General features: G+C 32.0%; 1 protein-coding gene across 2 annotated transcripts in view; it reads left to right on the top strand.

The window, feature by feature from the left end:
- LOC114327314 (hormone receptor 4) overlaps positions 1–21,901 on the top strand; it is a 114,543-nt gene extending 92,642 nt beyond the window's left edge. For both annotated transcript variants that reach the window (XM_028275896.2, XM_028275898.2), the window contains one exon: positions 1,870–21,901. In XM_028275896.2, coding sequence (XP_028131697.1) covers positions 1,870–1,950 — 81 coding nt within the window. In that variant the 3' untranslated portion in view covers positions 1,951–21,901. The remainder of the gene's footprint in view (positions 1–1,869) is intronic.
- The last annotated feature ends 3,925 nt before the right edge of the window (positions 21,902–25,826 follow it).

The following is a 25,826-nucleotide window of genomic DNA, read 5'->3' as shown; positions in this document are numbered from 1 at the left end:
GCAAAACTTTAATTTATTCATCAAAATCAACTTAAACCCAAACAAAATGAGTATAACCGAATAGGTATTTTCAATACCTTTCAAACGAGATATCATTTATCATTAGGTCCCATTTAAAATTATCGGTCACAGTGGCTCTGTAACGTTCTATCATGACTCTTTAAGAAACCTACATCCGTTTATTTTTGCCCTCCAAATTTCAATATTATAAGTATAGCTGGTAAAAGATATGAGGGGGGAAGGTCTTCTGGCTAACACTGTATATACACTCAATTTAGTTGTAATTTTTTAAAAGAACAAAAAAACTAGAAATGAGAATCACTCACAAAAACTGAAAGACAACAAACAATCCACATGGAGAACAACGTAAAATAAAAACATCAATAAGATATGGAGAAAGTTATTTTCCAGTAATTCACCATGCAAAATCTTCATATTTTGCAGATATATTCGAGTTTTAAATATCAAATTTTAAAATTTTCATCAAATTTTCCAACACGTTATTGTGATATGTTTGGCGCGAATTTTCAATTCTACAAGCTGAAAATGTTTTTGCTATACAAGCAACTTTTGAGAGAAAATTGCAGTGCGAACCATTTTTATTTCTATTTTTGTCGTTAGTGTGATATTTTCTGCGATATTCAGGATACAAGGTTGAAAAATATAGGTCAATAACGTTGATTTTTCAATCTAAAATTATTCCTGATTTGTATTCAACTTTTTCAGATGAAGCATATTCAAATTCTAGTTACTAAAAAAAACTGTCTGGAATTTTTTCCTGCAGTAAGTAGGATATGCAGGAGATTGTTTCTTACTAAAATTTGAAAATGTTGGTTAGAGGAATTCTAGAAAATTCAGGAAAAATTTTGAGAATGACGTATTTCTTAATATATTGAAAAGTATGTACTTAGGCTATAGCGGGATAAGATGGCAAAATCTGCACTCGGCTGGATTTTTACTTGGTATTGGTCAATCGAAAGAACATATTTAAAAACGCCCCTAACCAAATTTTTAGCTCCCTATGTGACCGCAGGTGTCCCCTATCGTAAAAAGGTGTTTTTTTGAAAAAAATATTTTTTGAGCGATCTCAAAAGATCGCTCTGAATATAAGATTTGTTCCAGCTCGATACAAAACCGTTCTTGAATCGTTACGCGCATGCGCAATAACGAATAATTTCTGCAAAACAAGAACGGTTTTGTATCGAGTTGGAAGAAACCTATATTCCTCAGACAAGACCTTCCCAAAGAAAGAGATGGAATTACAATAAAAAATTAAATATTTTACCGTCTCCTTGTCCTCATTACTGGTTTTGGGTGATTAGATTGTTTGGTATGTATTAGTTGTATTAACCACAGATATGTCAGCTGCAACATCTTCGAATTTTAGTTATAAATACCTTTTTCGTTGAGACATTGTTATAAAGAGCTTAGGTTCCAGTTCCACTCAAACCAACCTTTACAGTTCTCCGTTAAACTATAATTATTATAAACTTAAAACTAACTTTTTAAAAAAATGAATAAACATTCACCTCGTTGCAAAACGAAACCAAAGCAGTCGTCTTATATTTAGTTTAGTTTTGCAACGAAAAGAAAATGTTTATTCATTTTTATTTCTATTAGTTTACTCCTATCGGAATATGGGGGTCCATTTTTTTTTGGAATTTTTCCGCGCTGGACAGGTGATATGTGAATTGAAAATCTTAGAATTCCTTTATCTTCTTTTGCTCCAGCATCCGTGTGATTTGGATTTTTAGAAGCCACGGAGGTGTAACCTGCGTGGTTTTTCAATAAGGTTTTTAACTTAATATTATTTTATATTTTATTAATGAGAGATCGAAAACTTTGACTTCTAACTTTTTTTCTTTTTAGATTCAGTCTGCGGCCTCACTTCTCCTAGAAAGCAAGATGTTCTACGTTCCTTTCCTGTTGAATTCGGCGATTCAAAGGTAGTACCAAAAAGAGGCAGGCGACCCAGCCCGCAACCCCCCTTTCTCTAGCTGAATTTTCCAGATTCAAGAATTAAACAAAAGATTATTTATAAAGATAACAAATTAGAGCAAAGTGTCGCTAAAAAATCGATGACGCGTATATACATATATAAATAGAATGGTAAAAAATTATTTGAAAAATTCTTGTTATCAATTAAGGATATCACGTTGTTCGTTTGTTGAATCGAGTACGGATGAAGATAATGCGGGATAAGTGTCGAAACGTCGATCGTTCGAATTGACTAATTAAGGTTTACGCTCAGAGAATTAGAGACTGACACGAATATGACATTTTTCGGATACATTCTTCTTTTTTATACCAAAAAACGTTAACAAAAATCGAACGTAGCTTTTTTAGTTGCAGTCAGTTTCACTGAGCCTAAATCGTATGCGAGTACAGACTAAAATTAGTTTTCCAACAGGATCCATATTTTTATTATAACATACAATTTCTATGACGGAATTAATCTATATAACTACTACCTGAGCCGAGAGCACGCCAAATAGATTTCTATTTTGCTGACGTCACAAAATAGAATTTCATAATGGGAGAATCGACGGCTGCTAGGCAACGTGACGTCACTAAAATAGAATTCTATTTGGCGTGCTCCCGCACCTGTATCGTTTTCAGGATTTTTCCAGTAAATACTTTTTAGTATTTGCAGTAAAGTTTTAAGTAGAACTAAAAAATTTTGCAGGGAATAGATTATTCTTTTCTTCTTCTTCTTTTTCTTAAATCAGGTGAGACTCGTTAGTATCTGGCGCTTGATCGTAAGGCCTTTGTACTATATCTTGTTTTTTTCCTTAAACTCTAATAAGTACTGTGGCGTCAACTAAGACCAACATTTTTTTATTGGTAGTTTTAGGATCTCTTCTGATTCAAACCTCAATTGTCCAGTGAATTCCAACCTCACATCACTAAGCACATTGCAATGGCATAGGATGTGTATGGCAGTTTCTTCTTCCATTTTGCACTTTCTGCGCCATGGTTCACCTTTCATCATTCCATCATTCACCTTACCTAGTTTGTATGGGTGGTTTCTTAAACATCAATGTCATCACCATGTCAGTGTCCGTTTTGATCTCTTGTTTATTGAGGTTTATCAAATTGTTCGAGAGCTTTTATTTAACATTCTTGATTATTGTTTAGTCTAGATTGGCCCTTTAATGGCTCTGTATTTCTTTTGATGATTCTGTATCAGCCAATTGTGAACCTCATTTTTTTAGCATCTTTAGGTTCTGGGTCTACAAAAGATTCTCTCGAGCTTTGCGTTACCAACAGCTCTGCTCGTTCATTCCCATGCACCCCTTACTGACCCGGTAGCATATTTACAGATGCTAACGTGTGTAGACACCAGGGTGTTGAAATCAGTTAGGGTTTGGAAAAACAGTACATTTACAGATGCTAGCGCGTGTTGACACTACGGTGTTGAAATCAGTTGGGGTTTGGAAAAACAGTACATTTACAAATGCTAGCGCATGTTGACACTACGGTGTTGAAATCGGTTAGGGTTTGGAAAAACAGTACGTTTACAAATGCTAGCGTGTGTTCACACTAGGGTGTTGAAATTAATTAGGGTTTGGAAAAACACTACATTTACAAATAACACAAAAGAGCAACATAAAAAATAATGTTGTTCTGAAGCTATTTTCTTGTGGCATTTTTATAATTAACTATTTAGATGGGAAATAAGCCACAATTAAATTGAAAAAATAATTTTATTAACGTTTCGACGCCCAAATCGGGTGTCGTTGTTAAAATACAAAATACTACTAAATTAAACAAAAATTTTGTTGCTTAATAAAAAATATGTGGAATTTATGTAAGAATATGTATTTCCTAAGTGGAAAAAGGAGGTATGTAACATTTTCTAAAATTTTGAGTTTCTTAGTGAATGAAGGTGGTATGTAACTTAACTATCATTATGCCACTTTTACTGTACAACTAAAAAGCTTAATACGAGTAAGAGATATCCTAGTGGATGAAGGAGGTATGTAACATGTAGAATACAATTCTTGAATGGAAGAAGGAGGTATGAAACATTTTTCGTCTTTTTCAGGTTTAAATTGTTTATAACTCGAAAACTATTAACTTTAGAGAAAAATTACAAAACACCTTTTTTGTTTCCAATGCTCAAAAGAACCTAAAATAATGTACAGGGTTATTCACTATATTTTGACCCCCCTGTAAACTGCTTTATTTACAGAATTAGAAAAAAATGTAAAATGCAAAAGGTATACGATTTTTAAATTATGATTTTTGACATATACATCGTACTAGTGACGTCATAAATTTGGGCGTGATGACGTAATCGACTATTTTTTTAAATGGGAATAGGGGTCGAGTGCTAGCACATTTGAAAGGTTATTCAATTCCCTATTCAATATTATAAACATTAACATGATTAATTATACAGGGTGTCCAAAAAAATTTTTTAATTAAATTAATTGACACATAAATTGATACATAAAAGAAGAATGTATGTAATTTATTTAATTCAAAATACATTCTACTGCTGTCAGAAAACAGAAGTAAATGTTTATTGAACAAATAAAAATTCTTTTCACTTAAATTCAATGTTCAAGCTGCCACCCATCTGCCTCTTGGCAATTTGAACATTTAATTTAAGCAAAAATCAATGTTTATTTGTGCAATAAACTTTTATTTCTGTTTTCTAACAGCAGTTAAATATATTTGAAATTAAATAAATTACATACATTCTTCTTCTTGTGTCAATTAATTTAATTAAAAAAATTTTTTGACACCCAGTATAATTAATCATGTTAATGTTTATATTACTGAATAGGGAATTAAATAACCTTTCAAATGAGCTAGCACTCAACCCCTATTCGCATTAAAAAAAATAGTCGATTACGTCATCACGCTCTAATGGATGACGTCACTAGTACGATACATATGTCAAAAAATCATAATTTAAAAATCGAATAACTTTTGTATTTTACATTTTTTTCTAATTCTGTAAATAAAGCAGTTTACGGGGGGGTCAAAATATAGTGAATAACCCTGTACATAGGCTGAAAAAATTGATTTTTTTAATTTGTTTAATTTTTTTTATAAATGTAGCTAAGGCTAGAGTAGCTATTAATAAAAAAGGCAAGGTAGACGGAAGAAGAAACGCCAGGTCACAGAAGACCGTCATGGCTCAGACACCTGTAAGAATGGTTTAACAGATCCTCTGCATCCCTTTACCGAGCTGCCATTAACAAAATTACTATAGCCAGTTTGATAGCCAACATGAACATAGCAACATGAAGAAGAAGATTATTTTGTGTACAATTACATAAGTTTCTGTAAAACTGAATATAGAGCATTATTTCATGCCACCTACCCCCTTCATTCATTCAGATAAAGGATGTACAGTTTTTATTTATTTTTAGAAAAAATACTAAAAATCAAAACAAATTATCAACATTATATGTAAAGGAATGCTTATATAAATATAAATAAAACCAAATAACACAAACAATATTCTCATGATAAAAGTAGAGGAATAAAAACTTTAACTGCCCATATCTAAAAAGGTAGGCTTGTAACATACCTCCTTCTTTCACTTAGGTCTTCAATTATTAGAAGAATTTTTTACTAAGCAACAACATTTTTGTTTAATTTAGTAGTGTTTTGTATTTTAACTGCGACACCCGATTTGGGCGTCGAAACGTTAATAAAATTATTTTTTTCAATTTAATTGTGGCTTATTTCCCATCTAAATAGTTAATTATAAAAATGCCACAAGGAAATAGCTTCAGAACAACATTATTTTTTATGTTGTTCTTTTGTGTTAATATATTATTGTTTATATCCCAACAACGTTTAATTATTTATTAATGCCTAAATCACTTAAAATATTTTTCCACAGCTGTAGGTATAAAAAATCAATATGTCAATAGCCGTTAGCATATGCATGTATAACCACTTAAAAAGGTGTCTAAATCTCTGGTGTCCAAATCTGTTAGTATTTGTAAATGTACCTACTGTTTTTCCAAACCCTAACTGATTTCAACAACCTAGTGTCAACACACGCTAGCATCTGTAAACGTACTGTTTTTCCAAACCCTAACCGATTTCAACACCGTGGTGTCAACACGCGCTAGCTTCTGTAAATGTACTGTTTTTCGAAACCCTAACTGATTTCAACACCCTGGTGTCTACACACGCTAGCATCTGTAAATATGCGTACGCATATTAAAGACACGTTATTATCTTTTGCCAGGTTGTTGAGGTGATATTTGCAGTTCCTCGCCAATTTTGATTTGGCGAGTGGGTTCTTTAGTTCAGTTTGAGATCCATCAATGAACCATATTAAGACGCCATTAATATTTGGGACTTCTTGTTCTGTATATGGTAAAATTGTGTTAAGATGGATTACTCAAATAGAGCCCCAGTATTGTTTGTGTGACTATTTAATATAGCTATAATTCGGCCTCCAAGTATTGTTTGCTTTGAATCTCAGGATGGTCATAAAAGGCTACCGCCGAAATATATAATTCCAGCGGAGAGAGACCTGTGAAAGGTAATAGATTGGTAGTCGTAGAAAAAATATAGTGCACAAAAATAATTTTAGTTGGTAAATACACCGAATAATAATAAAACAAAGGAAATCCTACCAAAATGAAAAAGGTGAAATGAAACCAGGAAAAATGAAAATTCTGTTATTCCTGTATACGAAGTTTATTGTTACTCTATACTTCTATACCAAGTCTAAAACAACTCCTTGTTCTTAGTCGTTAACCTGATGCAGATATCGTGATAACATGAAGCTATTAGCTAATTTTTCCAATGCTCATCCATTTCTCTCGAGCTTCTACCATGCTAGCATATTCTGACAAAGGAGCATCACTTTTAGTATCAATATGGTAAGTGTATCGTGTGGGAAATCTTCCTTTATTTGTTGTACCTTCTACCTTTCCCGGGGATGGCAAGTTTTTCAAGGCCATTTCTTCAAAACCCGTGTCCAAAATAGCCTATTATTTTAAGACCCATCGTTAAGCTTACTTCTTCAATCCTTTGTAGCAGGTGAATCAGTTCAACCTCCGAACTAGCGACGATGGTTGACTAGGTCGAAAGCTATACTATAATCTATGAAGCACAGATATGTTGCGGTGTTGAATTCTCTGGATTTTTCTATAATCTATCATAGCTTAAAATTTGTTCCCTAGTACCACATCCGGAGGCAAAACCTGTTTGTTTCTCTTCAATTTCAGGAAGTAAAAGGGCTTTATCCTCTCCAGAATTATGAGTAAAAGTATCATACTCCAGTGCGCAAGTTGAGCAAGTGTGTTATAGTTGCTACATAAATCTTTCACTCCATTTTTACGTAACAAATCCTAGTACTTGTCACTAAATTAAGTTCCTTTTTCGACAAACGTGTTAAAAATGCAATTTTTAGCACTCCATAGGAGCCTTAAAAATGTAAGCACTGGGTGCTTTAAAAATTTTAAGGCACTGCAGTTAAAAGTGAAATGTCAAATTTCGAAAACAAACGTCAAAATATTTATATTTCATTTATTAACATTAATATTAATAGTACAATTTGCGCAATTTGAAAAATGAATTTCTTGCACTGCAGTTTTACCATTTTCCATGGTTAAGGCGGAATGAGCAGAAATAACTGAATTTCCAGTCGAAGTTGAGGCCACAATATCTTCGGATGTTGTTGGTGATGCTCGCTGCACTGGCAGCAGTTTTCGGGCAATCAAATTCTTATTTTACAAAGAATCCTCGATGTACCTCTCAGCAACGGTAGAAGATCTCCACCCCCATGACGCTTAATTGTCGTCAAATTTGCGACAGCATCGGCAATTAAGGTCACTGAAGAACGACGAAAACAACGACATAAAGGATCGGATTTGGCAGTTCCAGAAATCTTGCTATAGCAGCAGGAATTCTTCCAAACGAATTAATTCCAATCGGATTTCTGGTACATTTAGCTTTCACGTATTTCAGAAAAAATGTCCGACATTTGTCCGACATTTGCTGGTCGAAGAGCCGCATATATTCGATAAATATCCAAATAGATTTTTTCAATAATAAAGAAACTTCGTGAAACATTGGTTTTAGTATCTGGTATTTTAATCAGTAATGCAGTACCCATATCTTTCACATCGTCAATAGTCAACTGACAAAGCGGCAGACACCAAATATTCCCACAATCACAGCTACTTTCATCAGAAGATACTCCTCATCTAATGCACACTTCAAAGACTGGTCAATTTGGTCTCTAGTCAAGGTTTTTGATTTTTGGCCGGTAACCTTCTGCTATTTATACGTAGCACAGATTTGATCATCGAATAATTTGACCACAAAGATAATGCCTTCCACACCTTTGCTTTCTCCTCAAAATACGCCATAAATACATTTTTAGTATATTTCCCAGAAACGTTTGTCGCTTCACACCATTTCTCAAACTTATTATCAGCGATATCACATTGCATTCTGGACATCCTCGGCAACAAATCCAGGATAGCTCGACTGGCCTCTACCTCTATATTTTGAAATTGATCTTTTTCTACCATATTTTCTTGCATTTTAACGACAAATCCACAACGGCGTTTTAAAAACTAACACACGTCTGACAGATGCTTCAAAATTCCCGTAAACAATTAAGTCAACAATGGTTGCTAAGGTCCGTAATATACGATGCAATTTAAAACTATCTCCTTTCAATGTATTAAAGGTTTTTTAAAATTTAATTTAAACTGTGTTATTGCATTTTTAAGACATTTGTAGAAAAAATATTGTATGATATACGTGTTAAAAATACATTTTTAAGGCCCTCATGTGAATTGCGGAATGAGCGAAGCGAATTCTTCACCGTCACATGCGTGCCTTAAAATTGTACTTGTAACACTTATATCATAAACAACTATTCTGTTACTTTTCTTACTGTACTACACCATGCATTTATTTAACAGTTAACAATTTTTTTACATTAAAAATTCGACGACTGCGACAATGCGCTAACGTCCTTCAAGATCCTTTCCTGTTTCGTTTTCGTGCAAGTTGTTTTATCAATAAATTATATATTGTGCTAGGTCACTTATAGATTCAATGGCATTGTCTACAACTATTTTTATCATTTTTCATTGCCTTATTAGTACAAATCTAACATTGTTCGAATGCGGTTCTTATGCACAATGAACCGAAATACATCAAACGGTTTTATTCCTCTTTATGTTGTGTAATTGAGTATTGAATTTATTTATAACAGTTTAATTAAAGATATATATGACCTGATTTTATTAATCAAGCTAATATACACAGTCAAACAGACAAACTGCAAACGGCAATGCATTTCTCCATTTTTTTCTGATTTATAAGATATCTAATTGTTTTATATTAGTCTAAAATCTATCTATGTGTACTGTTTCACTTTTTCCTCTGGCGGTTCATTGCTTTTCTTCCATTTGTCGATTACTCTCTCTTTATTATCAAAATAGTTACCTTTCAACTAATTTGAGTCATGTTTTGACTGTTCTGTAATTAATCATCTGTCTTCTACCATGTGCCATATGTCATCTACTATTCTGTTCGTTAGTGTACGGTAAATTGACGCTGTAACTACAAAGAAACAAATATGTATGTCTTTGTACTCACTTTATCAGGCTTAACGAATTACGGGATCTGGATTTCAATGGATATTTTTTTTATAATTCTCGTATCAAAGTTACGTGTGAAGTTAGTCGTATTGATGACAGTTGGGGAAACCTCCGCGACCCGTGCCTAAAATCTATCCATGTATATCGTTTCACTTTTTGCTCGGACGGTATTACTTTCTCGCTAACCTCACCAAATTATCATCTGTCAACCATGTTTATTCATGTTTTGACTGTCACCATAATCAGTCGTCTGTCATCTGTCATATACCATGTGCCATGTGTCGTAGGCCATCTGCTTTTCTATGGGTTCTTCATATTTTACTTTTCTGTTCGCGCTTCCTTATTTTTAATAATTAAACCAATATTCACACTAATGTTATTATAAGTATCTTTTATCTACTTTCTAAATATTTCACAAGCAAATAGTATTGTTATTTTATATTTTTTAATGTGTGAGATATCTTTCTATCTTTTCCTCGAACTTCCATTGCTCTTCTTTAGTTTTTACGTCTTGTTTCTCATTACTCTCATCAAACTGCCATTCTGCCGACTATTCCTAATGACATGCTTTCTGTCATGTTTGTTCAGTCATCTATTATGTCTCATCTGCCATCTGTGATTTTGTAAGTTCGTTTTATTTTACCTGTTTTATTTTTATCCATGCTTGAGCCTCACAATTCGTGATCTCCCCAGTTGTTAGTTACTTCTCGTACATTTATTCTTGTTTGTAAATGTTTTATTTCTTTTGCTCTTCATGTGTTACGTTTGTACCTCGTTGTTGCATTTTGTCCTCATGTCTTTTTTCTATTCCCAGTCGACTTCCCAGTATTTTGACTGTCGACTATTCCCAGTCGTGTTTTATCTGTCGTCTGTCATTTGTCATCTGTAATCTGTGATTTCGTAAGTTCATTTCTTATTGTACTCGTCGTACATTTATTTTTATTTGTAAGTGTTTTATTTCTTTTTTAGTTCAGCTGTTTCCTTTTACTCTTCGATTTGTACCTCACTTTCTTGTCCCTCATGCCTCTTATCCCTCATTAATTGTAATTTTCTTTCTAATTGCAAGTTTTTCATTTCTTCTTTAGTCCACAAACTAAATTGTCATAATATTTAATATTCACAATCGTGTTTCATCTGGTATTTGTCGTCATTCATCTTTCATATGTCATCTATCATATATGCTATGGCATCTATAGGGCTTTTCATTCACAGTCATTTGTTTCGAGCTTCTCTCATGTGTCACATAATATTAATATATCTACGTCGTACGTTATTGGTATCTACCAATAATACAAACCAAAGACGTATGACGTAGATACATTAATATTATGTGACACATGACAGAAGCTCGAAACAAATGACAATCGATGAAAAGCCCTATTGCTCTATATATTGATTTTATTTTACGGCTGTAACGAATTGCTTCATTTCCTTCTCGTATTTTACTTCCTGTGTTCTTATGTATTTATTTCCAATAAAAGGTCTAAAGATGATTTTGTGCTACATTCCTTCTACTCTTGTAGGGAGAATGTACTCCCTAAACTTTGAAACATGTACTTGTAAATAAATTACTCGCTTCTGAAAATGCATATTGCAGAAAAATCCTGCGATCTAGATCTAGGTGGACGAAGTATCAGACGTGCCAATAAAAGAGGATAGGAAGCAAACCAGAAGTAATATTGATCATGAAAAGACGAAGAAAAAGTGATAAAAAAGCTAAATGTGAAAATAACACAAATTTTACTGCGTAAGAGTACGACGGAATGGTGTATATGTAATGTTGTAACATTTGGTTGGTTACAAAGAAATCTTCTTAGCTGTGGGAATACCTTTTAAGACTACACTGGTCCTTCCCCGATTTGTTTTTTTTTTTCATATAAGCAAAAAAAATTTGTACATTTTCGTTACATTATGTGTCATGAACTTCTAAGTTTATTACAATGTAACAGTTCCCAATACAATTTCTTTCCTAAAAACTCTACCCTTAAGGGACACAACTTTTTAAAGCATTATTTTTAAATTTCCTTTAAACTTGTATATAAACAAACATCTAATTTTTAGTTTAGTACAGGTTATCGCCGCAGTAGGGCGCTACAGTTGTGCTCAGTACGATCAATACCTATAATAGACGAACGACCCTGAACTTTGCAGCTTTACGTCATATGAAATCTCTGACGTCATTGATTAATGGCGGCAGGAAATTCAAATTTTTATATACAGAATATAATTTATATGAAAGAATTCGATTATTTGATGGACCTGTAAACGTTTTGGTCTGTACTCGAGCAAAAAAACCGAGAATATGTAAAAACACGAAACATTGTGTACGGAAATACCGCTACATAAGTCTGAGTAAGTTGCCTTCTAATTGTGGTAAGAGGTGACGTCATACCTGTGGTCCGATAGCTCTACAAAGTTTTTTACGATGTTTTTTATACTGTTTAGTCATTTATGGTTTTACATCACGTTTTTTGTGAACATAGGTTTAAGTAATAGAGTAGAAAACAGTTTATATATAGAGGGTGCTGAGCAGTTCTATTTTATGCTGTAGACATTATACAGCGTTGCCCATTTTCCGAAAGGGTAGGAAATGTAGTGAAATTTTTAAAAAGTTTACCTCAACATCTTATAGTTATTTTAGGTAATATGTACAGCGTTAGACAAAATTCAAAAATCTTGTTTTATAATGAAGTTGTATATCTGAATCAGTCACTTGACTGAACTAGATATTTTTAAAATCTTCAATTTCCTCACTCTTAATATATTATTTCAATAAAAATATCTCATTGCTGGACTAATTGAGTCCACCAAAGAGATACGCTTATTAAAAGGCTGTATGAATTGGAACTTATAATTGATTTTTTGGTTGTTTTTGGAATTTTTACATATAAATAGTTTTGAACAAAGGTTTTTACAATTTCAACCCTATATGATAATTTTTTAAACAAGTATTAACTTTTCATATACATATTATTATATAACAAACACTGCCTACATCATATTTTGATGGTTAATTTTATTTTTATTGAAACTTCTGCACCCTGTATATATTGCTTAATTTATTATTGGAAAATATTTCTTACGCCCAGTACCTACAATGTTAGAGTAAAACACAAGAATTGGCTTAAAATGCAGTTTCTACCCTTCTACCTCTGTCATTCTGCATACTTTTTATACCATAAATTTTTTTAAGTTTGATGTCGTATATAGATTTAAAAAAAAATTATTCTACACATAAAATTTACTTTATACACAACATCAATGAAGCGTTATTTTTTTAACTGGTAAACAACACTTTGAACTAACTGTACGTTAAATATAAAACAGTGTTGTTGTACGTCATAGTGAATGAAATGTTATTAGTTCTGCAGAAACTCCTGATGACCATTTTCCGACCACCAAAAAAATTTGAGCATGTTTTTAAAGAACCGTTATTACTATATACTCCACAAAAATATTCTTATAATATTTGGACACAGACTAAAATGGGCGCTACACAGTGGTAATTCTAGCCTGGGGCAGGGGGGCAGCCGCCCCCCCAATTTTTACAGGACTGTTGTACTATAATCTTCATTAAAAAGGCACGTTATCTTGTTTATTCACCGGTTGTGTTCCCTTGCCCCCCCAGTTTTTTTGGTCTAGAACCGCCACTGGCGCTGCATCAAAATTCGAATCCAATAGCATTAAATCTGCATTAAATCTGGTCCTTTATCGAATTCTGCAGTGGCATAATACTGTCAGGAAATCAGGCAGTCTATATTATGTGAAAATATTTCTTATTTTAGAAAAAAAAATGTAAGGCAGTAGAAATCCGAAGGCATCCCAAGAGTATAAATGGAGATCTTATGTTTTATTTAGTAAACAGCAAATCACACCAAAAGAAATTTAATTATTCACCGGATTCACGTTTTTTTGGGTATGTTGACGACAATAATTATTCGCGATAACCCAGTCCGGTAACAAAAGGAACGTACCATCTGCCTATCACTCTCCCCAAGAAGCTACCTACAAATTGTAGCGTAACTTTGAGAGATTTTCTCACACACGGATCGTCCAAATCCACGGTACAAAAATTGACTGAGCGTCGAGAGGCAAAAGGACATAATGCAGATTGAGATGGATAAAAATCGACTCTACTTACTTACAGAGTATTTAAAAATACAAACGCGAAATATTGGAGTTTTTTGGGTATGATGACGACATTAATTATTCGCGAAAACCCCGCCCAGTAACAAAAGGAACGTACCATCTGCCCATCACTATCCCGAAGAAGCTACCCACAATTGTAGCGTAACTTTGAGAGATTGTCTCACACAAGGATCGTCCAAATCCACGATCCAAGGACATAATGAAGATGGAGATAGATAAAAATCGACTCTACTTAGTTACAAGGTATCTACTCATTTAAAACCTTGGATGTGTGACACGGATACTTACTATTCTATTCCTAAAAATACAAACTCGAAATATTGGAGTGAATACAGAAAAATATCAATAATAAGTCATGTTCACAAATTATTATTGAAAATAATAGATGGTCGTATGAATAAACAACTGTAATAAGGAATAGTAATAGTCAGTTTGGATTTAAAAACGAACTAGCAACCAGAGAGGTGTTATTTGCTTTTTACGTGATAGTTCAAAGAAACATAAATATGAATGTGGATCTGAATGTGTGTTACGGTAAATTTGAGAAGGCATTTGACAAAGTAAGACATGAACAATTAGTCCAAATTTTAAAGGCAAAAAACATAGACAAAGGGGACTTAAGAATAATAACAAACCTTTACTGGAATCAAAGTGCATATGTGCATAAATTGTAATGGGTAGCGAATCCAGCTCAGAAATTGATATCAGAAGAGGAGATAGGCAGGGATATGTCATGTTTCCATTAACGGTTGAAAATACAAATACCTGGGAACCTGAATTTCAGACAATAATGATCAAACAACAGAAACAAGGGCCAGGATAGAAACAGCAAGACATGCGTGAGTAAAGGTGAAAACAATTCTATACAATAAAGACGTCCACAAATGGCACATGGTGCATCTTCAACACTAGAACTATCCTCATCATCGGTTGACACTATTGGACGTCAAAGGGGACGGATTTAGGAATTTCGTTATATAAAACATGGCTGCTGTTCGTGACGAAAACGAGTAGAACTACACGGCTGTAACAACTCAAGTATAATATTTAAAGGGCATTCTACTATTGTCAATCGCTAAATAAGTCTAAACTTACCTTGAAGAGTCAATATAGGTATTTAAAATTTATTACACACTGTAACAAGGTACTGCAAAAACTATTTATGAAAAATTAAAGAGTAGGTATATGAACAGATCAAAGAATCTATGCCACTGCCACTAGTAAACTGAACAGTTTTGAAGAGTTTCCTTACTCTCTCGCAAGGTTGCAGTACTGTCAGTAAAAGTTACAGTGAGGGACGAATTTAGGACAGGGGACGGATTTTGGGCACTTTACCTTAACACATAAATAAACTACAGATATTTGAATTGTGGTATTACAGAACGATGCTTAGAATAGTGTGAACACCGCCGAAAACGGATACGGAAGTATTGTGAAAAGTAGGCAAAGAAAAAGGAGGGAGTGGCAACATCTGAGACACGTAATGAGGAGACAACGATATGAAATGCTAACATTATTAATTCAGGCAAGATAAGAGGAGGAAGGAATATAGGAGGGAGAGTGTCATGAAGAAGAAGATACGAAGAGTGATTGAAATCGGTGGTACAGTAGTGGAGATGTGAATTTTTCGTATCCAAACAGACAGATGAACACCACGTGCAGCTAATCTATGGCGTACAACAATAGTTGTTTTGTTTTTATTAACAGTTTTTCCTTCTTAATACATTTTATATACATCCACTACCCTAGAATAATTCAAAATTATTCTCTTTATTACTTTCTTCGCAACCTGTACGAAATATTTCACATACATATGGAATGTTTTTACTTAAAGTGATAATTTTTATAATAAGAAAAAATAATGTTTAGTATTATACGTATTATGTATGTTCCTTTTTGTACGAGTAGATTAGGTCATATTCTAAATATGAAAAAAATCAGCAATCACTGCCAATGATGTATATAATAAAATCTTATTTTACTCAGCACTGCCCGAGAAATACCTCACAGAGAAAAAAACTGGAGCATATACTGCCAAATGTTCAATTTTTGAAATTTTTAGTATTTTTATTCATTTGATTTTTGCGATTAAGCACATTTTATATCAGCAACTTTACATTATTTTATAATATATATAATAATGCAGTTTTTGAATCCGTGAAATGAGTATTTTAAGTTACTAGATTGTTAATGAACAAGTAATGGAAATAATTAAGCCAAAAGAATCGAAAAATATTGTCTCTGTTAGGACGGACAAACAATTTTAACAGTCCCATTAAACAATACCTATACCTACCTATCTAAATTTTATAAAATATAAAGCAAAAAATTACTATAAATGTATCATGACAGCTGACATTGACAGTAGACATTGACAATTGACACTGACAAATGACAATTTTCCATGTTTTTTAACCATTTTAGGTTTTTTGGATCGCATATTTGCATTACTTGTACCCATAGACTTATCGAGACCTTTTTTAGCATAAGTATTTTGACAAACGTCAATTTTTCGTGGACTTAAGAATCTACAGCAATGGGCTGAAAGTATGACGTCACTTAGGTTACTTCATGAAAATATCTTATATATTTACATTAGATAATATATGAAATAAATGTATCTATGAGATAAATATTGTGCTATTATATGGACACGTTTTAAATTTCGTTGTATCTGTTGATTTTAAAAGTGTAAAAATGATTTTTAGGCATTTTTTAGTAAAGTTTATTTATTAAAGGTATAAGAGTGTTGTGAAAGAGTCTACGAATGTTTTAAGTATTTACTTTTTTGCACATATGTCGGTTGTGTGCTCTGTTAACAGAATGTCTATAATATTAAAATAATTTTTTCGTTTTACTAAAAGTATCGTGTACCAATGAAGCATTTGAAACATTCTGCAATTATTTAGTTTTTACAATTTTTTCACTAAATCTTAAATTTTTGTATTTAACTAAGTACACAATTTAAAAATGGTTGTTCGAATCTGTTACTTTAGGTTTCAATCTACAGTTTATAAAGCAGTCCTTATAAAAATGTGATAGAAAAAGAAGTCTTGCAACCAATAATAGAAGAAAAATGTACTACAAACGTGACCAACAAAGAATAAAAAGACTTGTCTAAGGAACTAACATCACTGGTATGAAGTTAGTGAGATAAGCAGCAATAAATAGAGTGAAGATTAAACAATAAGTTGTGGATGTTCTAGAAAATCCAACTATAGGTACTTGAAGAAGAAGATAACAATAATAGTCTTACAACATGTTGACCCAAACAAAATTCATTAAAGGACACATATTTGCCTTTCTGTTGCCTCTTTAAAAAAAACCACTTAAGGGGAACGGAGCAAAATGCAAAATTTTGACGCATATCAAAATTTTCAATGTGTTTTACATGTATTCATTTTTTTCGAATCCTGAGAAAACTAATAAGTATTTTTGAAAAGTTTAACCGCAGAACGAAAGATTACTTTATTACCGAGGGCCGAAAGTCCCTTAGAATAAATAAAAAGTTTCTTTTGAGTGAAATATTTGCATTTAAAAATCACACTAAATTTTCTTTTATTTTCACCCCTGTAACTTATTAAAATAAACATTATAGAAGTTTTCTTAGGATTCGAAAAAATGAATACATTTAAAACACATTGTAAATTTTGATATGCGTCAAAATTTTGCATTTTGCTCCGTTCCCCTTAACATTATTCGGTTATTACAGAGAACTAAAAATAAATTACCATTTTTGGATTCAAAGTTCTTGACATGAACCAAATGACATGTAGATTGGAAACATAATTCAAAACTAATTAAACTACATACAATAATGTGAAATAATAGGTTTGTTCTAGCAAACAGTCAAACTAGTCAGAAACCGTCAGCAAACAGTTGGTCAGTGAGAGAACATAATAAAGTCAACAGTGCTATCCCCTCTACTCGCGCTGGTCGACTATTTGCTGATGGTTTCAAACCGTTTGAAACTGATGCTAGAACAAACCTAATATTACGGTCATGTTTTCTCTAGTAGTTCAAATATATTACTTTGTACATCAATATGTGTACGAATAGGTCAAATGTACCGCAAATGCATCAAATAAGCAGCTTCGAGGTACAATTTAGAACTAAACAAAAAACAAACAATTTACCATACCAAACGAACCTTAAGATCATGTTTGGTCTTGTAGTTGTTCAAATATGCCACTTTATATAATATATTGGAAAGAAAATACAAAATTAAGAAAAGATAAAACCTACAAATGCATTAAAGATCTTTAAGTATGTATATATGCGTTTAATAGTTCAAATGTACCACAGATACAGAAAAAAACGGAATTGGAGAACATACATACAAAATACAAATATGACGATGTGGCCAATGAACCTTCAGATCATACTTGTCATATCATATAATAATAATACGACAAATGAAACGGGTGTAAATGAGATTTAACATTCAATCTAACTATATTAATATTCAGTTTAATGGAATTGATAAGGAGATGAGATCGAATACCAAAAAAGTAATATAAAGATGCTTTACGTTCAAAAACATAATTGCTACTCTGTAGACAGAACTTCTAGTGAAAATGACAAAGGGCTCGGAAGCAATAGCGACATAATATATCCTTTATTGGTTTTTGTATCAGTTAAACAAGCTACAGTTGATATATGATTCAAATACACCGAGTCTGTTCTATTTACAATACATATGAGGTTATAGCAACATTGTAAACCTATTACAATCATTTTTAAGCTGTATCTAACCGTTTGGTGGGAACATTATTTATTGAAACCTAATATTATTACCAAACGGATGATAACTTGCTAATTATTTTTGTTTGTCCTGCTTTTATTCTTTTTCGGACTTTTTAAAAATTTTGATGGAATTAATTTTGAATATAATTTAATTGTCCATATAACAAATTTTTTGGTGGAATTAATTTTGAATATGATTTAATTGTCCATATAATAGCAACATACAGTATGTAATGACTGCCAATTTTGTACGTAAGTTACCAGTGCAACCAAGTACGTGTACAAATCGTCGTTCCTTTTTTGAGACTATTAACCCTTTTCATGTGTACATTATATAAAGATATACAATTTGTTTATATTTATTTTGAGTAACAGTATATATGTTTTTGTACAAAAAAATATAGTTGTACTTATTAGTTTGCGCAGGAACTATATCCGTCTTGTTTTTAAAATGAGAAGAATAGCGATTTGCATGTTTGGCCTACATATTCCACCAAAAATGGAACTAAATTGAATATTCCATCGAAAATGGTGCATGTATATTCCACCAAAAATACCAAGTTTCTGTTCTAAGGAAATTTAAAAAACTATAAATATACATTATGGAAAAGACTTACTAATGTGACACAGAAATTCATTTTCTATTCCTATATTTTCAACAAGAGTCTGGAAAATTAAAGGAAATGGTTTTATAATGGTACTATTAAAGTAGGTATATCTAACGAATGTATTGAAGACTATCCAGAAAAGAATAAAGAAATGAAGAGAAGATGATAAGCTTGTCACACACGGGAAGCTATACTAGACTGGGGTGCAAAATTAACAGGACACCTTAAAAATGGGTCATTTTCGATGTCTCGAATTTCCTAAACCTGTGATCCGATTTAAGTGGTTCCTTAATATGTTATAGACTTATTCTTTAACAATATCGCTGTAATAATATTGTTGCTAAACAGGTAAATTTTCATTGTATACCGGGTGTACCAATGAAACTGTGTTTTTTTCTCTAACTTCGCATCACCCTGTGGAATATTATAGCATTTATAAAATACTCAAAGTAAAACCGTACTATAGCCTCATGTTTTCTCAACATTCTGTTTTTTATTCATTCGCTTATGTTGGACCATAAAAAAGTTATGTACTTTAACAATTATCCATGTTTTTATCAATACAGGGTGTTTTTAAATAAGTATGGCAAACTTCAAGGGGTAATTCTACATGAAAAAATAATGACAGTTTACTTTATAAACCTATGTCCGCAAATGCTTCGTTTCTGAGATAGAGGGTGTTGAAATTTTTCTTAAAAACTGACATTTTATTTATTGCTTTAAAACCGGTTGAGATTTGCAAATGAAATTTGATGGGTTTTAAGACTTAGCTATTGTACATTTTTTAACTTTCAAGCAAGAATTTAATATTCACCATTGGCGCGCATACGAGTAACATGAGCCGTCACATTACCCGTATGCGCGCCAATGGTGAATATTAAATTCTTAGTTGTATGTCAAAAAATTGCAATAATTACGTCTTAAAACTCACCAAATTTCATTTGCATATCTCAACCGGTTTGAAAGCAATAAATAAATCGTCAGTTTGAAAGAAAAATTTTAACACCCCCTATCTCGGAAACGAGCATTTGCAGACTGGCAAGATTGCACACTTTATAAGGCAAACTGTTATTATTTTATCATGCAGAATTACCCCTGAAAGTTTGCCATACTTATTTAAAAACACCTTGTATTGATAAAAAGCATGGCTAGTTGTTAAAGTAGGTACCTAACTTTTTTATGGTTTAATGTAAGCGAATGAATCAAAAAACAAAATGTTGAGAAAACATGAGGCTATAGTTAGATTTTAATTTCAGTATTTTATAAATGCTAGAATATTCCACAGGGTGGTGCGAACTTTGAGAAAAAAAACACAGTTTGATTGGTACACCCAGGATACAATGAAAGTTTAACTGTTTAGCAACAATGCTACTACAGCGATATTGTTAAAGAATAAGGCTATAATATATTAAAAAATCACTTAAATCGGACAACAGGTTTAGGAAATTTGAGTCATCAAAAATGACCCATTTTTAGGATGTCCGGTTAATTTTGCACCCCAGTGTATAATATATATATTATAGTATAGCTCCCCGTGCGTGACAAGCTTTAGAAACGAATGGAAGGAAATATAACGAATGAAAATACGAAAAATGGGACAGGGCGTTAAAGATAGAAAATGAAATAAAAAATGGGCATGGAAAACAAAAAAAACTCCACATCCCTGTAATAGAATACTCAGAATGGACTGATAATGTATGCGAAATGCATTTTGAAGTAGAAACTACCAAGGCTTCCAAAAATGCGTGTATATACATTAAAAAATGACTTGGTAGATATATTGGATTTTAAAAAGAGTTGCTGACATGACCAAACTAATTTATAAGTACTTGTGAAATATGGATTTGGTAAAAGTCAAGACAAGGTGTTGAGGATTATTAGAAATGTCATTAAATGATAAATGTGAAACATTATCAAATATAGGGCTTTTCATTCACAGTCATTTCTTTCGAGCTTCTGTCATATATCGTATAATCCGTGTATGTCCGTGTATATTAATATTATACACAGATTATACAACATATAACACAAGCTCGAAACAAATGACAATCGATGAAAAGGCCTATATAGGTAAGCCTTAATAAAACCTTCATAATATTATGTAAGAAGAATGTTAACGTTGAATGTTTGGCATAATTATTATTTAGGAACGTCAAAAACTGAAATGTATGACGTCATACGCTTTTAGGTTATATAAATGTCTCAATTCTAAACAAATAAATTGAGCTACGTTATTTCTACGGTAATTAAACTTTGTATAAACAGAACATGAGGCGTTTCCTTTTACGGTTGATGAATAGTAAAAACAATAACCCAACAAAATAATTTACTTGAAAAACATTCAATTTCTTTTTAAAATTAGTTGTTCTTTTGCTAGTATGGTCGTAAAAAAAATAATATGTAACGTATGGCCTAAATTCATTAAAACAGTCACAAAAATGACTTAAAATCGACTACTTTTAAAAATACATTATTAAAATTTAATTTGCTTAGAATTAAGACTTAAAAATTGCTGTGTGACGTCATCGCTAACAAAGAGGGTCGACAAATGATTATTATCGAGTGATGGCATAACTATCTGGTTGGTTTAGGTATTTTTTTTTTGGTGGAATGAACAGGGTAAAACGTGTTTCTTAAGTGATATACAAAGGGTGGATTTAGTTGATTGCGCAAATAGAAAATTTTATGATTACCTGATGTATTGTACATCATCTTGAGTTACCGTTATTTCTGTTAATTAACATAAGGTTATCTGAGCTTGTTTATTAGAAAATAAAACAAATTATTATTATATTCTTTTATTTTCGTTTAATACCTATCTCTTCCTGTATATAGTAATCATGGACATAAACAGACATACTCTGGGCTAATTAGCAAAATACAAGGAAAAGTTATTTACCAGCAATTTTATTGCTGGAATCGAATCTTATTATTGTATGTATTAATAATATAGATATGCAAAGTCCGCAGATAGTGTGCTACTTTTTTTATAAACAAAATGGCGCCCGAAAACCGTGTTTTTTTCAATTTTTGCTCTATAACTCCAAAGATTTTAACTTTAGACCAAAAACACCCAAATAAAAATTCACCGCAATTAAATTCTGCAAAGAGACGTGTTTTTTCCGATTTACTTCAACGAAAACTTTTCCCGGAAAAGCGGGTTTTTCCAACAAAATCTTTAATTTTCAACTAAACTTTTAGATAAGTAGTTGTTAATCAATAATTAAATAACTTGATAACGTAAAAGCCCTTTCCGTATATATTATAATTCCAGAAGTCTATGGAAATTGAATGAACAGTTTAGCAACAATTAAAATGTTAATTAAAAATTTACGGTCGCTATAATAACGACAATAATTACGATGCATAAGAATAACTACGATTTTTTCATAAAAAGACGCTATACCTATCTAATGTACTTTACAGAATTGAAATTCGACTATTTAAGCGGCCTCAGGAATATTTTAAAATTATAAACAATTTTTTGGTTTATAAACAAATAGAATATCTCGGGAAATATTAAACTAAATAAAATTGTGACAACGGTATTCGAAAGACAACGGCAGGACGCTTCTTTTAAAAGAAAAAACGTTTAATCATGACGAGTGGTTCCTGAGATACAATCGGTCAAAGTTGCCCGGAATATACGGCAAAGATATAAACAACAGGATCATAATTTTCAAACCATCACCTTTTTATTTTTGTCCTCTTTCTCCACACCAATTTTCATATCTTTAAAATCCTCATAACATATATTATTATAATAAAAACTATCGATAATACGTGTGAAAATTGCCAAAAATAGCAAAATTCCAATCAAAAATTAGGTTGGAGAAAATGTAACCCTCAAAGTTCAAAATCGGTATACGTTAACAAAATACATTTTCTCGGCTTCCCATGGAGCAATCTCCTTCATTCTTTTTTTGTTCCCTAATAACTCGAGTAGAGCCATCGAACTCACGCATTATTAAATGTCAAACTTGCTTTTGTTTTGTTATAATAGATTAATTTATTTATAAGAACAGAAAATTACATATTTTTTCCAGTTGTAGGCTTTTTTTAGATAAACTTACTTTATGTGCCTAGGGTAAATTATACCTGCCTAGGGTAAATTCCCATTAATAAATTAATAGATATTTATTTCAAATAATTGCAAATTTCTTTAGTTTGAAATAAATCTTTTTGAGCAGGTAAAGAATTACGAATTGCCGTCTGTAAATACAATATTAAATAATAAACTATTTCCAAATGAATGAACGTTTAGTATCTATTAATCTATTAATGAGAATTTACCCTAGGCAGGTAAAGAAAGGATTAAAAACTGTCGTCTGTAAATACAAAGTACGATTGAGAGCGAGATGTGCCGAGCTTAAGTTGCAATACGTGGCATCAATGCTGTGTCGTTCAGAGAACTAAATTTAATAACAAAATATATGTACGTGCTGCCATCTATTCAAAGAATTGTTAAACGTTAGTTTACAAATTCTCCACCTATTTTGACCATAGCGTGCTAATACCCCCTTAATAAACAAATTATAAAAACATCCAGTGTATTATTTCAGACAATAACACCACAAGTCCCATTTAAGATTTTAAAGTAACCTCCCACTCCACCTCCGTGGGGGGTCGTGTTTGGTGCCATTCGATAGATTTTTCAAAATATTGAATAAGTGTATTTTTCAGTTTTTCGACATGTTCATTTCGCGAAATAGCGCGGGATTCGTATTTAAAATGTATCCCCCAACTCCTCTCCGTGGAGAGTCGTGTTTGGTATCATTCTATAGATTTTTGAAAAATATTGAGCACGTATTTTTTAGTTTTTCAATCTGTCGTTCATTTCGCGAAATATTCCCTTTTTTCTTGTGAAACTTTGTGACTCGCCCATTTCCTTACGCCCCGCTCATATCGTCAGATGTTTGAAATATACACTGTTTTGCATGTACTTAACTTATCTTTTTTTTCTTTTTTTTTTTGTTTTTTTTTATGGCATTGACTTGGGTGTCATTTAGCCAGTCACAACTTTTTTTTTGTTTTCTGTTCATACATAAGGAAGGCAATGAGGTCCTTAGAGTTCCATAGCAAACTCTTCTACAGCTCTCTACTCAGTTCAAAAGCTGGCCGCTATGGACTGTCCAAGTTGCTCACCACATTTTCCATTATGTATCTTCTTCTTCTTCTTTTTTATCTTAATTTTAATCTGACGATTTCGAGTTTTTCTAAGGATGGATTTTTTTCGGCCCCCCTTTAACGAACTCCCCTGTATTAAGAGCCAATATATGGCAGGGGTACATTTACTGGGTACAAGGTTTCTCCCCATGTAATAATCTGACGCGCTCGAGTAACTGCAAAAATCCCCGCTTGGGCTCCCCTACCATAGCCTATTCGTATTATTTATATGATAGTAATCCATACATGGTGCTATGTCAGAAAGATTTTGACATCTGTCGTCTAAAGTATAAGACCTGTTGAAATTTCGAACAATGAGAGTAACTTTTGAAAAACTTAAAAAACGAAAATAGTCGATTATTGTTCAATTACTAAGAACTTTTAAGGGGTAACTCTGCATGAAAATAAACGACAGTTTGCTCGATAAGCGTATATCTGCAAATGCTTCGTTTCCGAGATATGGAGTGTTGAAAATTTTTTTACAAACTGACGATTTACTTATTGCTCTAAACGGTTGAGATATGAAAATCTAATTGGGTGGGTTTTGAGAGGTAGTTATTGCATATTTTTTAACAAATAAGTAATTAAGATTTTTTTTATTCATTATTGACGCACATACAGGTAAGGGCTGTTGTTATTCATATTGATTACTTAAGTTTGCAGCTCGATTGAACCGTTTCATATCGAGTTAGAGAAAAAAAGAATGTGTGTGTACTTTGTACGCACGTAAGAAGTTATACTTCTATTATATGATTTAAACGAAATTAACATACTTTTTATTTATATTTTATTTAAATATTAAACTAATTTATACTTACTACTTCTCAAACATTTTTATTAAAAAACTGCCAAAAATTAAAATAATAAAAGAATAAAACACACACAAACACATTAAACATGCCACAAATGATTTCTGAACATTAATTGTCGGAATTTTTTTTAACTAAATACGTATTTTCTGAAAATAAAATTATATAATAAATATACTTACAATCATAAAATGTATAAAAAAAATAAAAGTTTCTATTGGGATTCGAACCAGTTTATCAGCGCGATTGGTATTGGGGTTCATTCGCCTTAAACGCTTCGCCACGGAGACAATGTGTCATTATGTGCGAAGATCGACTAACTAAACGGATTAAACTTTTGACATTTTTGAATTAAATCAAATTATTTTGATTTTGAATTGAAATGATTTAGAATTGAAAAAATACAACAAAACATAGAGTAAGAAAACAGTATATTAGGTGAATATTGATAGAAATTTTGAGGGTAATCAAATTATGTAAATAAAAGTATTACATACTATGTATTTTGGTAGGTTCAAATAGGTAGGTACCTATGATACATTTACAATTATTACGTACCTGTTGCTTTTAAAAACTATTTAAAAGTCACTACAATTATAAACTTTTTTGTTTCTGTCCTCACAACAATAAAACTAATATATTATACATTTGTTTACCTTCATATTGAACAATTATTTATTATTGACAGATCATTTCAACACCCAATCAGAGCCCGTATAACGACTAATACCATACTGTCGGTG

This window comes from Diabrotica virgifera, chromosome 2, assembly GCF_917563875.1.
Source record: "Diabrotica virgifera virgifera chromosome 2, PGI_DIABVI_V3a".
In the NCBI taxonomy this organism is placed as follows: domain Eukaryota; kingdom Metazoa; phylum Arthropoda; class Insecta; order Coleoptera; family Chrysomelidae; genus Diabrotica; species Diabrotica virgifera.
Note: the sequence above shows the minus strand (reverse complement) of the source record. Positions and strands in the feature narration are given on the sequence as shown.